The 17653-nt window shown below is 47.7% G+C and overlaps 1 protein-coding gene across 2 annotated transcripts; it reads left to right on the forward strand.

Annotated features, from left to right (window-relative positions):
• Positions 1 to 12337: 12337 nt before the first annotated feature.
• Positions 12338 to 16464, forward strand: LOC136933640 (serine-rich and transmembrane domain-containing protein 1). 2 transcript variants are annotated; one of them, XM_067229112.1, is made up of 2 exons: positions 12338 to 12474; positions 16037 to 16464. In XM_067229112.1, exon 2 carries the CDS (start codon positions 16056 to 16058, stop codon positions 16389 to 16391), a length of 336 nt encoding a protein of 111 aa, XP_067085213.1. In that variant the 5' UTR covers positions 12338 to 12474; positions 16037 to 16055; the 3' UTR covers positions 16392 to 16464. The 2 variants fall into 2 exon arrangements, with proteins under 2 accessions (XP_067085213.1, XP_067085214.1); XM_067229113.1 differs by having other exon boundaries at positions 16040 to 16464.
• Positions 16465 to 17653: the final 1189 nt, after the last annotated feature.

A 17653-nucleotide genomic window follows, 5' to 3' on the forward strand; every position in this document is an offset into this window, starting at 1 on the left:
CAACTACCACATCAACACCCACAACTACCACTGAAACACCCACAACTACCACAGACACACCCACAACTACCACACAAGCACCCACAACTACCACACAAACTCCCACAACTACCACACAAGCACCCACAACTACCACACAAACACCCACAACTACCATACAAGCACCCACAACTACCACACAAGCACCCACAACTACCACACAAGCTCCCACAACTACCACAGAAACACCCACAACTACCACATCAACACCCACAACTACCCCATCTATGCCCACAACTACCACATCAACACCCACAACTACCACTGAAACACCCACAACTACCACACAAGCACCCACAACTACCACACAAGCACCCACAACTACCACAAAAACACCCACAACTACGACAGAAACACCCACGACAACCACACAAGCTCCCACAACTACCACAGAAACACCCACAACTACCACATCTATGCCCACAACTACCACACAAGCACCCACAAGTACCACCAAAACACCCACAACTATGACTGAAACATCCACAACTACCACAGCAATGCCCACAACTACCACATCAACACCCATAACTACCACTGACACACCCACAAATACCACACAAGCACCCACAACTACCACACAAACTCTCACAAGTACCACACAAGCACCCACAACTACCACACAAAACCCCACAACTACCACATCAATACCCACAACTACCACTCAAACACCCACAACTACCACTGAAAGACCCAAAACTACCACTGAAACAACCACAACTACCACACAAGTACCTACAACTACCACATCAACAATCACAACTACCACATCAACACCCACAACTACCACTGAAACACCCACAACTACCACAGACACACCCACAACTACCACACAAGCACCCACAACTGCCACACAAACTCCCACAACTACCACTGAAAACCCCACAACTACCACATCAACACCCACAACTACCACCGAAACACCCACAACTACCACAGAAACACCCACAACTACCACAGAAACACCCACAACTACCACACAAGCACCCACAACTACCACACAAGCACCCACAACTACCACACAAACTCCCACAACTACCACACAAGCACCCACAACTACCACACAAACACCCACAACTACCACACAAGCACCCACAACTACCACACAAACTCCCACAACTACCACACAAACTCCCACAATTTCCACAGAATCACCCACATCTACCACACAAACACCCACAACTACCACATCAACGCCCACAACTACCACTGAAACACCCACAACTACCACTGAAAAACCCACAACTACTACTGAAACACCCACAACTACCACACAAGCACCCGCAACTACCATACAAACTCCCACAACCACCACAGAAACACCCACAACTACCACACAAACACCCACAACTACCACACAAGCACCCACAACTACCACACAAGCACCCACAACTACCACACAAACACCCACAACTACGACAGAAACACCCACGACAACCACACAAGCTCCCACAACTACCACAGAAACACCCACAACTACCACATCTATGCCCACAACTACCACACAAGCACCCACAAGTACCACCAAAACACCCACAACTATGACTGAAACATCCACAACTACCACAGCAATGCCCACAACTACCACATCAACACCCACAACTACCACTGACACACCCACAAATACCACACAAGCACCCACAACTACCACACAAACTCTCACAACTACCACACAAGCACCCACAACTACCACACAAAACCCCACAACTACCACATCAATACCCACAACTACCACTCAAACACCCACAACTACCACTGAAAGACCCAAAACTACCACTGAAACAACCACAACTACCACACAAGTACCTACAACTACCACATCAACAATCACAACTACCACATCAACACCCACAACTACCACTGAAACACCCACAACTACCACAGACACACCCACAACTACCACACAAGCACCCACAACTGCCACACAAACTCCCACAACTACCACTGAAAACCCCACAACTACCACATCAACACCCACAACTACCACCGAAACACCCACAACTACCACAGAAACACCCACAACTACCACACAAGCACCCACAACTACCACACAAGCACCCACAACTACCACATCAACGCCCACAACTACCACTGAAAAACCAGCAACTATTACTGAAACACCCACAACTACCACACAAGCACCCACAACTACCACACAAACACCCACAACTACCACACAAACACCCACAACTACCACACAAGCACCCACAACTACCACACAAGCACCCACAACTACCACACAAAACCCCACAACTACCACATCAATACCCACAACTACCACTCAAACACCCACAACTACCACTGAAAGACCCAAAACTACCACTGAAACAACCACAACTACCACACAAGTACCTACAACTACCACATCAACAATCACAACTACCACATCCACACCCACAACTACCACTGAAACACCCACAACTACCACAGACACACCCACAACTACCACACAAGCACCCACAACTGCCACACAAACTCCCACAACTACCACTGAAAACCCCACAACTACCACATCAACACCCACAACTACCACCGAAACACCCACAACTACCACAGAAACACCCACAACTACCACACAAGCACCCACAACTACCACACAAGCACCCACAACTACCACACAAACTCCCACAACTACCACACAAGCACCCACAACTACCACACAAACACCCACAACTACCACACAAGCACCCACAACTACCACACAAACTCCCACAACTACCACACAAACTCCCACAATTACCACAGAATCACCCACATCTACCACACAAACACCCACAACTACCACATCAACGCCCACAACTACCACTGAAACACTCACAACTACCACTGAAAAACCCACAACTACTACTGAAACACCCACAACTACCACACAAGCACCGGCAACTACCATACAAACTCCCACAACCACCACAGAAACACCCACAACTACCACACAAACTCCCACAACTACCACATCAACGCCCACAACTACCACTGAAAAACCAGCAACTATTACTGAAACAACCACAACTACCACACAAGCACCCACAACTACCACACAAACACCCACAACTACCACACAAACACCCACAACTACCACACAAGCACCCACAACTACCACACAAGCACCCAAAACTACCACTCAAACTTCCACAACTACCACACAAGCACCCACAACTACCACACAAACTCCCACAACTACCACAGAACCATCCACAACTACCACACCAACAAATACTACTACCACACCAACAAACACAACTACCACACCAACAAATACTACTACCACACCAGACCCCAAAACTATGACACAAATGTTCACAACAAACACAAATACTATACCTGATGCCACAACTACCACACCAACAAATACTACTACCACACCAGACCCCAAAACTATGACACAAATGTTCACAACAAACACAAATACTATACCTGATGCCACAACTACCACTCCAACATTCACAACTACCACACCAACATTCACAACTACCATACCAACACCTAGTACTACCACACCAATACCCACAAGAAATACTACAACACCCGCAACCACCACTCTGCCACCCACAACTGCATCATCTCCAAACATCTCAACTAGGAAGGTGGACAATTCAACGGCAAGTGATGTATCTAGTAAGTAAAAATAATGTCTGTTCATGAATGTTTAAAGGTTTATTTAAAGTTGCAAAATTACTGTAAGAGTATAACTGTGGCAGAATATATATGTGTGTGTGCTCACCTGGGCATGTACCTGTATGAATACGCGTGTTCACCAAGTCACTGTGCATCCACAGGAGTCCCAGTTGGACTGACTATGAGGGTGTCCTCTGTGACCAAGCTAAACGAAACCTACATCAAGGAGGTCTACTTGCAGCAGGTTAGTGTCTCTGTCATTGTTGGACCAGACAGCTTAACACCAATTACAGTTACTCCTCATCAGCTCAAAGTCTCACCGGTGATTCTGTGCCGTTGGTTCCAGCTCCGGGAGGAATTGATTAGACGAGGGCTACCAGCAGACATCACTGTCGGTCTGAAAAAGGTTCAAGTTCTCAGCCCCTGAGGGAGAGATAGTGGGACTTTACAACCTAAATGTGGTCCAACTGAAGGTAAAATGGAAGTTGGATGACAAATGTTCACCAGCAGTCAGGCTATCCATATCCCTGTACTTACTGTAAGTCGCTCTGGATAAGAGCGTCTGCTAAATGACTAAATGTAATGTTCCACTCCATAACACCTGGAGGAAAAAGTTTGGGTTTTACACAACGTTATCATTAGAGCCACATGCTAAATAGATGCATGTTAACGCTTTTCCTTTATTGTTCAGAATGACATATTGATAGTAGGAGTCAGGTGGCTGAGTGGTTAGGGAATCAGGCTAGTAATCTGAAGGTTGCCAGTTTGATTCTGGCCATGTCAAAAGACGTTGTGTCCTTGGGCAAGGCACTTCACCCTACTTGCCTCGGGGGGAATGTCCCTGTACTTACTGTAAGTCGCTCTGGATAAGAGCGTCTGTTAAATGACTAAAAGTAAATGTAAAAATGATAGAGGATAGGATTTGATATTTTTCTTGAGCAAGTTTTGTTTATTAATGAATTGAATTATGCTTGATCATATTTGTAATTGTTGTGCTCCATTGGTAAATCCAGGATGCCTTTTAAAAAAGCTATGGAGCAACACTGTTCTGTGACAGTGAAAAAAAGATGTATTGCTATCTCAATTAATTATATATCATTATTATTATTTTAAATGCTTCATGCTTTATTTTCCTTGTATGCTTATACTTTTGCCATGCAGTACAATCCCAGAAATACATACCACGATCTGTAAATGTGTGTCTTTTGATTTTGAAATGAACAATTACAAGAAGAAAAAGAAAAGCAAAAGAACGGAAAGATCTAGATCTTTCCCACAAATTTTTATTCCACTCCGTAACTGCGACTCTCACTCTCACATGCATCAGGAGGGTTTTACACGTTTTATGTAACTGCCCGTTTTCGCTCCAGTCCTCTATTTCCACAGGACGCAACATGATGAGGGGGAGTGTGTTTTGTACCGGGACTCTTTTTTAGTGTGGGTCTCTTCCCCCACAGACCCATCTGTGTGTGGGTCTGTTCCCCCACAGACCCATCTGTGTTGTACCCTGGTCTTAGTTTCTCTACAGGTGTCTAATGGGCCTACACCTCTCACACAGGAAAAAGGACTAAGGACATCACTTCCGGTTCCCTTTTTTTCTTTGGAGAAAATCTATATTCGTTCTCGTTCCCTGCGGCGAGGACAAAGGCATGTACACCTCCAAATACTCTCACACACACACACACACACACACACATACACACACACACACACACACACACACACACAAGCAACACATGCACAATCCCAAGTACAAACGTTTTCTCTCACAGATACACTTTATCACTCATACAAACACACACACGCGCACACACACACACGTTTGGTCCCTAAACATATGCAGATTGCGTGTGACGGTTGGCATTGGGCTGCTGCCATTCCATTAGTGTGATGTATTACAGCTGACAGGATGAGGACAGCCGGCCGTGAACACACACACACATACACACACACACACGCCCCCGACCATACCTGGAACTCTCTCAATCAAGGTGTGGAACTCAACAGTCCACTGTGGCCTCATCCTCACGTCCCTGACTAGTCAGAACTGTGACTGCCAAGGGGCCATGCGAGCATGGGTCTTCGGTTTTATACAGCCATCCCTCCTTACGTTCCTCCTCCCAGCCCCTCATATCAAAGTCATATCATGATGCCTATAGCATATTGGGAGTCAGGTGGCTGAGCGGTGAGGGAATCGGGCTAGTAATCCGAAGGTTGCCAGTTCGATTCCAGGCCGTGCAAACTGACGTTGTGTCCTTGGGCTAGGCACTTCACCCTACTTGCCTCGGGGGAATGTCCCTGTACTTACTGTAAGTCGCTCTGGATAAGAGCGTCTGCTAAATGACTAAATGTAAATGTAAGCATTTGTTTGATATTCAGTTGTTTTACATGGAACGCAAGCAGGGCTCCATTCATATCAAGAGACCCCCTGTTGGGGAGAGAAACAGAACTGCAGGGCAGAATCTTTGTTACTTTAGAACAGGGCCCCAAGGATGTGCCGAAAATTGCAGTATTTATATTGCTGGGGGGAAAAAACTGAAAAAAAGTAATCAAGCCTTAACTACTCGTTTACATTGGGGAGGTTCTGCTATCTTACTCATTTGACTCATCAGTGGTTCATTATTGTTTGTATTTATTAACAACGGGAAAACCCACCGAGACAAGAAAGCAATTTACAATCCCTGCACACACAATGAAATAAAACAGTACATTACTTCACGGAAACAAAACCATACCGGGCGCTCCACTCTGTATTTGCTGCGGTGCGGTCCCTTCTGCCGTATGTGCACCAGGACTGCCCCTGCTCATTATTAAATGATGTGTTTCATGGAGGGGAGGAGGCTCAGTGTGATTGACAGCTCTGTCAAGACACTCACGTCTTTATTTAACTAGTTATTCAAATAGATAAACAGTATGCTATAGGCCACCGCTGGTGATATGTTCTACATGAGAGATTCACATTGCATACACGTGGTGGTTTAAATCTATTCTGGCTCTGCCCTCCTACGTACTTCCGCTCAATTTTCCTTTTGTAAACATTTTGTAATGTTTACAAAATGTAAATGTAAATGTACATTTTCCTTTTGCTTTTGTACTGCGTCTGGGCTTGAGGTATATTGGTCAGAGGTCTCCGGTAAACTTTTTACCGGTCCAATCAGCGAACAGAGGGAGTGGCTGAGAACGATGACTTTGATGTTGTGCGCTAGTTTGAGTTGTAGTTCCGTAATGGCGGCGGAGAAAGATGCAAGCGAAGCCATTCGGTCCTTTGTGGCAACGCTGCCGAATATCCAGAAGTTAAGGCCGGAGCAAGAACAATCTTTGATCCCCACGGGGTTCGTTTGATTTTCCAGCTAGCTCCGTTAGTGGTGAAGGAGTTGGCTAAGGCGAACGCTAGCGATTGGTTATGGCAGATCAGAGTGGGCTCTGGGCAGATCCAATAGTTTTAAACTTCAACAGAGTACCCACCTTCAAGGAAGTTAACGCTTGTCAATGGAGCGAGCAAATGAAATGTAGGAGAGAGTCCGGTTTGGACCAGGCTAGTTTAAAGCCACGAATGTAATAAAAGTCACGAGTGGACACACTCGGTGGTCCTCGCTCCTCGGCAGCAGTAAGTTAAGACTGAGCGCTGATATTCTGATAATAACACGGAAGAGAATGGCTGTCCCAATTTACTCAGAGCGCCTGAGGACTTGCTTTTATTAAACATCACAGGCTTCACGTGGGGAGAACCCGCACTGATTCAAAGGGCTTTGATCAAACTTTGAATGTTTACTTATGGGTTAGTTTCTCCTTGCCCTCTCCCTGAAGAATTCAGGGGATGGAGAGACTTTTTGGGAGGAGAAGTGCTTGCACACCCCCCCAACACACACTCACACACACACAACCCCCTCAGAGAATTCCCCCCAACCCAGAACCCCTCTGCAATGAACTGCTTATGAATTATGAATTTATGAAATGAGGCTTCTTCTTGTTCAGCTACTTCAGCGTCTAAAACCCTCTCTTCTTTAAATTATTCATTTATTCAAATTAATCCGACTTTTGAGGACAATTTCTCTATTCTGTCTCTTTCTTTCCATTCAATCAATGGATTTGGGGTCCGTGCTGTCTGATGGATCTGTGTTCTGTTGACACACTTTTGGAGAAAAATAATGTTTTTTTTTGTGTCTGTTTACTTACATTGCTGAATAACAATGATGCATGTTCCACTGGACACACATGGGTGAATTCCGTCACCGTCGTTGCTGGTGAGTGTCTGAGTGTGATCCCCATCTCATTAGAATTCAGGACAACCAAAACCCTGGCAGGCAGGAGCAGGGAAAAGAAAAATAGAGGGAGAGAGAGGGAGGGGGGGGGGGCGAGGGAGAGAGAGAGGGATGGAGAGAGAGAGAATGAGAGAGAGAGAATGAAAAAGAGGACATGGGGTGAAGGGAGAGCATGAGAGAGATGGTGCATGTGTGTGTGTGTTTCTGTCTGTGTGTGCATGTGTGTGTGTGTGTGTGTCATGCCTCAGTGTGTTCAGCCTGGCCCTACTCCACCTTATCACTGCATATCATCTTGACTGGCGTACCACCGTTACGACAAGGGAAGTTGGCATAAGGGCCTCACTTCCTGTCTGATCTCTGAGAAGTGGGAACACTTTATTCACAGGTGCTCTAATTGTGCCTTCATTCCACTTGAACAACAGGCAACAGCTTTGTCAGGTGCTCCCACCTCATCCAATAGGAAACCACAGTGGGAACCATGAAGTCTACAGTAGGGTAGAATCATCTGGACTCAGTCAGAACCTTGACCACCAATAGATTTACCTGTCCCTGCCCCTATCTCTGTCCCTGTACCTTACTATAGCCCCCCCTCCCCATTCCCTGTCCCCAGCTATGTCCTTGTCCCTGTATGTGTCTTCCCCCAGAACGTCACATGGGCGCAGAATGAGAGGCCACGCCCCTCCTCTTTGCGCCGTGCTCTCATTAGAATGCTCGGCGGCGGCTGGAGCCCCGACGAGGACTCGGCTGGGCTGCCGTGACGACGGAACAGGCTGGGGATCAACGGGCGACATGGAAGTGTCCGCCATTCCTCAGCCCGCCGGGATTAGCGACAAATGCCAGCCTAGGCCAGCTGTCTTATCTCTGTCGTTCAGTCCTCTCTCTCTCTCTCTCTCTCTCTCTCTCTCTCTCTCTCTCTCTCTCTCTCTCTCTCTCTCTCTCTCTCTCTCTCTCTCTCTCTCTCTCTCTCTCTCTCTCCCCCTCTCTCTCTCTCTCCCCCTCTCAACCTCTCTCTCTCTCTCTCCCCCCCCCCCTCTCTCTCTCTCTCTCTCTCTTGCTGACACACACACACAAGCAGATGCACTGACGTGTATCCACACAAGCACGCACATGCACATTCACACACACACAACCAGATTCTCAGACAGACATTCACACCAGCACACACACATTCACGTGCGCACACACACACACACACACACACACACACACACATACAGAGACAACCAGACTCATAGACACATCCACAGAAGGCCAAACAGATACATTCCTACACACAGTCATGCAAACACATTCACATACAGCTACTCGCACACGCACCCACCCGCACATTAGAATTGCTACCACACATCCGATGTCCCACAGGACAAGCTTAGTCTGCTCAGGCATCATGGGAATTACCCAGAAGCCTCAGAGGACGGCTTGTGCGGCTGTGATAGGTGGAACAGTGATGCGGCTCATCGCCCTCCTCCGCTCTTCCTGTGATCAACAGTAATCGTCATAGAAACCCAGGCGAGAACTACAGACAGAAACTGCCATTCGATGTCATGGACTTTGTAAACTTCGCACAGTGACTGTGCGACAGCAAACCACATTCACTGCTATTGTGATCTGTCAAACAGAGACACCAGAAGTATCTGTAGATTTTTTTCTGTCCCAGTCTGATAGAGAAGATTGTTCTGCTGAATCATTCTGTCAGATCTACTGGAGGGGCTGGGGAGAGAGAGGCTGGGGAGAGAGAGGCTGGGAAGAGAGAGGCTGGGGAGAGAGAGGCTAGGGAGAGAGAGGCTGGGGAGAGAGAGGCTGGGGAGAGAGAGGCTGGGGTTCCAGAATCCCAGAGGGATCCTCCCTCATTCTTTGCATCTTGATGGCTCTCTGTCTCTTTCTCTCTCCCCCTCCCTCTCTCCCCTTCTCTCCCCTACTCTCCCTCTCTTTCTTTTTTCTTTCCCTCTACAGGATCTTTCCCTCTCTGTCTCTCTCTCCCTCTCTCTGTCTCTCTCTCTCTTTCTCTCTATCTCTCCCTCCCTCTGTCTCTCTCTCCCTCTCTCTGTCTCTCTCTGTCTCTCTCTCCCTCTGTCTGTCTCTCTCTCTCTGTCTCTCTCTCTCCCTCTCTCTGTCTCTCTCTCCCTCTATCTCTCTCCCTCAATCTCTCTCCCTCTCTCTGTCTATGTCTCCCTCTCCCTGTCTCAGTCTCAGGCAGTTGGGGAGGAGGATCCTTATGGTTCACAACAATCTGGACCACATGACACACCATCAATACCATATGACCCTCCTACGCATGAATATTCATACATAACCTAACACACACTGAATCATCAACAAACACAGTTTGAATTTTACATTACATTTACATTTACATTTAGTCATTTAGCAGACGCTCTTATCCAGAACGACTTACAGTAAGTACAGGGACATTCCCCCGAGGCAAGTAGGGTGAAGTGCCTTGCCCAAGGACACAACGTCAGTTGGCATGACCGGGAATCGAACCGGCCCTTACTAGCCCGATTCCCTCACCGCTCAGCCACCTGACTCCCCCAATTTTAAACCTCGAACAACACATTTCTCAAATCAGATACTTAAATATAGACTGTTAAATATTCCACTTATTGCATTTTATCTTCGTTCTATATCACATATTTTTTTCTTTCTCTTTTACTCGGGAGAGGGGTCGAGGAAAGGAGATAAGGAGAGGAGATGAGATGAGGAGAAGAGATGAGTCGAGTCGGAGATGAGATGAGGAGAAGAGATGAGGAGATGAGATGAGGAGATGAGATGAGGAGAGGAGATGAGGAGAAGAGATGAGGAGAAGAGATGAGGAGATGAGATGAGGAGAAGAGAAGAGATGAGGAGATGAGATGAGGAGATGAGATGAGGAGATGAGATGAGGAGAGGAGATGAGGAGAAGAGATGAGTAGATGAAGAGATGAGGAGAGGAAAGGAAAGGAGAGGAGGAGATACGGAGAGGAGGAGAGGAGAGGAGGAGAGAAGCAGACAAGGCCAGAGGAGAGGAGGAGAGGAGGCGAGAGGCAGAGAGTGGTAGAGAACAGAAGAGGGGAGGGAAACAGAACAAAGAGCAGTGGAGAGGACTGTGTCACACAGGCTGACCTCTGACCTTTCTGTTTCCTCTGCCAGGGAGGGGCCCCGACGGGGGGCGGATGACTCAGGCTGAAGCCATAACCATGCCTCCCGCTGTGACCCATGGTCCAGAAAGAAAGAGACCATTAGACACCTCCCTGCAAACACACACACACACTGTGTGAATGAGTTCTCACACACACACACACACACTGTGTAGATGAGTTCTCACGCACACACTTAGCACAAACACAACATCGCAAGCACAGGCACACACAAACATACAGTACACAAATATGTCAAATACACACACACACACACACTCTCCCTCGCCTACGGCATGAATACCAACACTGTGGCGAACAGTGCACACATGGTGATTATCCACGCTGGGTAGAAATGGGATGCCTCCCACGCTTCAATTAGGACTCACATGTTCAGGTCACTTCTGTCAAACATGTCCTCCCCTACCTATGTCTGTTCCGACCGCCCACTGTCAGGATGCATGAAACCACATAGAGAGAGCGCGCCCTCTCTCTCTCTCTCTCTCTCTCTCTCTCTCTCTCTCTCTCTCTCTCTCTCTCTCTCTCTCTCCCCTCTCTCACAAACACACACACACACACACAAGTAGCTTCTTCTTGTTCTCTGCCATTCTTTGCAGTTCTTAAACTGTCCGGCTGTGTGATTATAAATGTATACTGTGAGTGTGTGTGTGTGTGTGCCCGCACGCCCAAGCACTTGTGGCACTTCCAAGTACAGGTTTGAAGTGTGTAAGAGAGGTAACAGATAATGAGGTTGTCACTGAGGAGGGATGAGCAAAAGACGGGAAAGAGTGGAGCAATAGAGAGATATGAGACCGATGGATGGAGACAGGGAGGGAGGGAGACAGGGAGGGAGGGAGGGAGACAGGGAGGGAGGGAGACAGGGAGGGAGACAGGGAGACAGGGAGGGAGGGAGGGAGGGCACCAGCCAGCCAGTCAAAAAAAGCAAAAAAAAAACTGTCCTTCTCTCGTCTCCTTCATGCTCCGCCTCTCTCACTCTATTCTGTCAGTCGAACAGAACGTGCTCTGGTCTACAGCTTCTCCTTCGATGTGTGTGTGTGTGCGGTGGGGACAGGCGAGAACACCCAGTTTCCGCCTGTGATCGTCTGCGTGTGTGTTTGAGGAGAAGAATGAATCTGCCAGCGTGAGGTGTTGCAAAGGGAAAGGAAGACAGACAGAGAGAGAGAGACAGAGAGAGAAAGTGAGAGAGCGAGCAAAAAGTGACAGTGACAGGGAGCCAGAGAGTGAAAGTAAGAGAAAGAGAAAGAGGGAGAGACAGAGAAAGAGAGAGAGAGAGAGAGAGAGACAAAGAGGGAGATCCCTGGGGTATCAAGAGAGCCTGACGGAGCCACCACACAGCGCAGGATGAACATCGACGGGATTTGAGAGAGAGAGAACGACCCAGAGAGGGAGAGCGGAGAAAGAGGACCGTCCTGCACTAACAGGTGAGTGATCAGCTCTCTTCATCAGACTAACGTGCGTAGACTCACGATAGGTTGAATAAACAAACTATGGATTTCATGCTATCGACAGTATGTGTAGATGAGAGGGGGAGAGAGAGAGAGAGAGAGAGAGAGAGAGAGAGAGAGAGAGAGAGAGAGAGAGAGAGAGAGAGAGAGAGAGAGAGAGAGAGAGAGAAAAGCGAGATAGAGCCAAAGAGAAAGAAAGAAATGTAACTCGGTAGGGGTCCTCGGTAGCGGCAATTGTGGGTCAGTTCATTAGTCAGATTAACACTTCCTGCTCGCACCAGCCAAATGCATGTACAGTAGCTTGGTGTACCTGGATTTGATCAAATGTGCTCGCTTTATTTGACACAGCTTAAATTCACCTTCAAATAAGTGTGTGCGCGTGTGTGTGTGTGTGTGTGTGTGTGTGTGTGTGTGTGTGTGTGTGTGTGTGTGTGTGTGTGTGTGTGTGTGTGTGTGTGTGTGTGTGTGTGTGTGTGTGCGTGATTGCATTGTAGCTTGACAGCTGTGTGGCTTTAGCCATACTGTGTCGAAGGAGAGGCACAGAGATGTCATTTTGATAGGTCGCACGGTGTAAAAGCGAAGGTCAAAACACAACCACACACACACGCACACACACGCACGCACACACACGCGCACACACACCCAAAACACAGGGGATGGATCACCCTCTGTCCCCCCCCCTCTCTCTCTCTGTCTCTCTCTCTTTCATGTTTCCTTAAATGAAACACATTCAGAACCGAGTCAGAAGACAAAGGATGGAAGGAAGGGAAAAGGAGAGAGGGGAAAAATGGCCGACAAAAAAGACGTGCTCTGAAGACAAAGTGGTTGGCCGTGAAGGAAGATTGCGGCTACGCCAGACAGAGGGGAGTTACAGCAAAGGGTTAACAAGCTACAAATCCCTTCATTCATTCATTCATTCATTCATTTGCCTTGTACATTTTGAGGAATGACTGCTTCCTGTTGATGGGGAAAGAAAGGGGGAGAGGGATGGATAGAAAGAGGTCTGAAGGAAAGCCTTGTATTCTCCGTCCTGAAATGAGAGGGAGGACTTGAAGTGTTTTGTCTCAGACAGACGGATGAGCAGAATCCTGGGCGCATGGCCCAAAGGCATGCTGGGTCATTTCCTGCTTTTACGACCAAACTCACAATGACCCACACACACAACGACCCACACACACACAACAGGAATGTTGTCGGGACCTCATGAAACAACTTTGGTCAGATGCAGTTGACTGAGAGAAATGCTCCGTCTCTCTCCCTTTCTCTCTACCTCCCACTAGCTTTCCCCTGCTCTCTCTCTCTCTCTCTCTCTCTCTCTCTCTCTCTCTCTCTCTCTCTCTCTCTCTCTCTCTCTCTCTCTCTCTCTCTCTCTCTCTGCCTCTCTCTCTCTCTCTCTCTCTCTCTGTCTCTCTATTTGGAGTTATGATTTTTCATGTTTTGATCACCGAGCTTTGTGGTGTACTTCACAACCCTGTCGCAATCCTCTCTCTCTCTCACACACACACACACACACACACACACACACACACACATACAGGGTCAGGGATGAAGACAAAATGTCATGACATTTAGCCACACAGATGGGTCCAGATAAATGATTCATAAACTGTCATATGAAAATGGAGAAAACATAAGAATGTCCAGGATGAGCTGTCAAGTGTGTGCGAGTGTGGTTTGTTTGTGTGTGTGTGTGTGTGTGCGTATATTTGTGCGTACTGTGAGGCTCTGTGTGTGTGTGTGTGTGTGTGTGTGTTTGCATCACTTCCGTGCCTAACCCCGGCGGACTAGCTTGGCCACTGAAAGCAGATTAGATTGAAAAAGAGCTAAATTAGCCAGTTGCCTGGTTACAAAAAGCACCATTAGGCACAATTATGACGCACTTCACCGAACTGCTTTCATTAGAGGTTAGATCAAAATTATAATAATCAACAATAACAAAGAAATACCTGAAGAGCGAAAGAACAACGTCGAATAGAGGGAGAGAATGAAGCGACAAAAGATAGTAGGGGGATAGAGGGAGGGATAGTTGGGAAATGGAGGGAATAGAAAATTTAAAAGAAAGTTGTGAGGAGAGAAGAGGAAGAAAGAAGATAGATATTTAACCTCTGGATTGAAAAATAACGGTTGGGTGAATTTGACTTTGGTAGCGGCGGAGAGAGTGGATGAGAGAGAAAGGGTCTAAGGAGAGAAGGAGCGAGAGGGAGAAAGGAAGGAGGGAGGGAGGCTGGTGTCAAACAGCTGGTGAGAGAGGATGAAAGAGATAACAAACCGTGAGGGGGGTGGGGGGGAGAATAATTCTGGGTGTCTGAGCATTCAAGGGCTAAAAAGATGGAGAGAGAGAGAGGAAGGAGAGAGAGAGAGAGAGAGAGAGAGAGAGAGAGAGAGAGAGAGAGAGAGAGAGAGAGAGAGAGAGAGAGAGAGAGAGAGAGAGAAAATGAAAGGAAGCTTGCGCCTGGAGTGAACAGAGCCTGTCAGTGCCCAGACTGCGATGTGTACAGACAATGTGGGGGGGGGGGGAGAGAGAGAGAGACATAGAGAGAGAGAGGGACAGAGAGACGTCCACTGAACTTCAAAAGCAGCAGCATTTCAATAAAAGATTACGAAAACACACTCCATCTCCATAACGGCTGACAGCTAGCCCTTCACCCCCACCCAATTACTGACTCTGCCCTGTCCCAGAGGCAGGTTCAGAGGACATGTGTGTCTGAGCATGTGTGGGAGTGTGTGTGTGAAGAGGGTGGTTTGGTAAATATGAATACAATTGACATAGATGAATCAGAGGGAGAAAAAGAGAGACAGACAAGAGAGAAAGAGAGAGAGATGAGAGATTGAGAAAGAGAGAGAGAGAGACAGAGAGAGACAGAGAGAGAGCGAGACAGAGAGAGAGACAGAGACAGAGAGAGAGAGAGAGAGAGAGACAGAGAGAGAGACAGAGAGAGAGAGAGAGAGAGACAGAGAGAGGGACACAGAGAGAGAGAGACAGAGAGCGAGCGATCGAGGCTCTCTGGCCTCCCTCCTCCATCCTGTCCATGTTAAATCCCCTCCTCCTTTGAAGTGCTGGCTGGCTCAGATGAAGCTTAGACCCACGACCGTCCTGAATTCTTCACCTGCCAGCCTGGCCTCTAAGCTGGACTCAGTCCACAGTCCTAGCCACCTGCTCACAGCCCCAAAAACACACACTCCTGGGTGCCCGTATGCTAATTCTCATCTCACACACCCTTCCCCACAATCAGTAACGTAAATCTTGTGTTTAAAGTGTTAAAGAGAAGATTGTGGAAAACTATTTCTATCTATGTTTTTGTTGGTGGGGGTTCAGAATTTCGGGTTCTGCATTCAGGTTCTTTCATTGTATCAGTGGGCCTCTGCAACACTGTCGAGGATAACATTTGACCCATAACGATAAAGTCCTTACTTTTACCGTGGTCGTAGGCGTCGCGGGGTAGAGTTGACCGTTTGCAGCAGAACTGGCGGATGCGGACTCTCCTAAAGCTCTCCCAAAGCACACCCCAGTCCACTGACGACCTCCCTCTCTCCCCAGAAGCTCACCTCCGGCCAGCATGTCAGGGATGGACCCCTCGTCAGAGGACCTCGACGGGGCCGGCATCTCCCCCGACAACGGCGCGTTCCCCCGGTTCTCCCCGACCTCCTCCGTGTCGGCGGCGGCGGCGGGGAGCCGCCAGGAGAGCGTGTACGTGTACGTGTGGGTCTTCCTGAGCCTGCTGGCGTTCCTGCTCACGCTGCTCGTCGTCGCCCTCCACAGGCTGAAGAACATCATCACGTCCTCGTCCTCAGCGCCGCCCGACGCCGGCAGCGAGGGGGGGAGCTCCTTCACCAACATGGAGATCTGCAGCATCTCCTCGCAGAGGTCCACCGTGTCCTCGCTGTACACCTGACACACACACACACACACACTGACACACACACACTGACACACACACACTGACACACACACACACACACACACAGGCACACGCACACACATCCATTCACACACACACCCATTCACACACACGGAGGTAGAAAGGACAGCGTGCTGTGCAATTTACACCTGGACCGGCTCATAATTTCAATCCCTGCCGATGCCTCATGGGAAATGTAGTTGACATTGTCAATCATGTATATATACAGTATTTAGCCCATATGTGTACAGTGGGTGTGAGAGAAAAATAATCCACAAATCAAATCCCTTTCTCCTGCCCATGTCAGCTTGTTTCCGATCAGCCGTGTTCATGGTAAGCGAAACATGACCAAGCTCGGCTCTACTCTCTGGATTGTGTTGTCTGGGGAAGTTTAAACCTGAATAGACCACAGCCAGTTCCTCAACAAGGCTACAGCCAAACATACCACAATCTGGAAGAATTAAACAACTCAATTCAGTAAAATAAGCAAAATTTCATGTTTGTATTTTCGGAATCCAGTCCAGTCTGTAAAGATAACGAGAGAACTGCCGTGTAGGATGACGTGAAGAGGAGGTACCAGATATGAGAGGTCATGCGTTGCCGGGATCGCTCTGAAGTGTTGCCAGGTTGTCTCAGGTTCTTCTGTTTCCTGGCCTCCTGCGAATACTTCCTGGTTGGCCTGACGCAGCTCTGATTGGTCCATCTGTCCAAAATGGCCGCCTGGTCCAGATTGGTCTTCTTTGTGTTGGTCAGGTCTGACTTCCTGTAACGGTGGTGGGTCTCCATGGAGATTCGAAAGCATTTGATACGATGTAGCAAAACCTTAACCATGTATGTGTGAGAAATTCAGGTCAAGGTCAAGAAAGACGCAAAGCACATTTTTGGGAAAGTATCTTGTTGGGGGAAGTAAAAGTATTCGGAGATAAAATAAATAAATAAATAAGTCAGGTCATCAAATTCTTTCCATGTTTTATTTTTCTTTTCATGGTTTTTTTTACTTCAACTCACACATGTCATATTTGACATATTTGCAATAAAACATGAATACAATAGTTTTTAGGGTTTTATAGATCCAAAAATATTTAGCCTTTTTTTTTGGATACGTAAGTTGAACTTGGTTGGTATGTGCGAGTGTGTATTTGATCGAGATGGCTTACACACATACAGTACGACTCACTTTTCACCCCCTTTTCCTCTCATCCTCTCCATACCTCCATCCCTTTATCAGCTACCGAATCATGATATTGCTTACAGCT

Source organism: Osmerus mordax, chromosome 25 (genome assembly GCF_038355195.1).
Source record: "Osmerus mordax isolate fOsmMor3 chromosome 25, fOsmMor3.pri, whole genome shotgun sequence".
NCBI classification, from domain to species: domain Eukaryota; kingdom Metazoa; phylum Chordata; class Actinopteri; order Osmeriformes; family Osmeridae; genus Osmerus; species Osmerus mordax.

Bases quoted from the DNA above. Each gene is read 5' to 3' on its own strand.
- LOC136933640 (XM_067229112.1), top strand. From the start codon at position 16,056: ATGTCAGGGATGGACCCCTCGTCAGAGGACCTCGACGGGGCCGGCATC.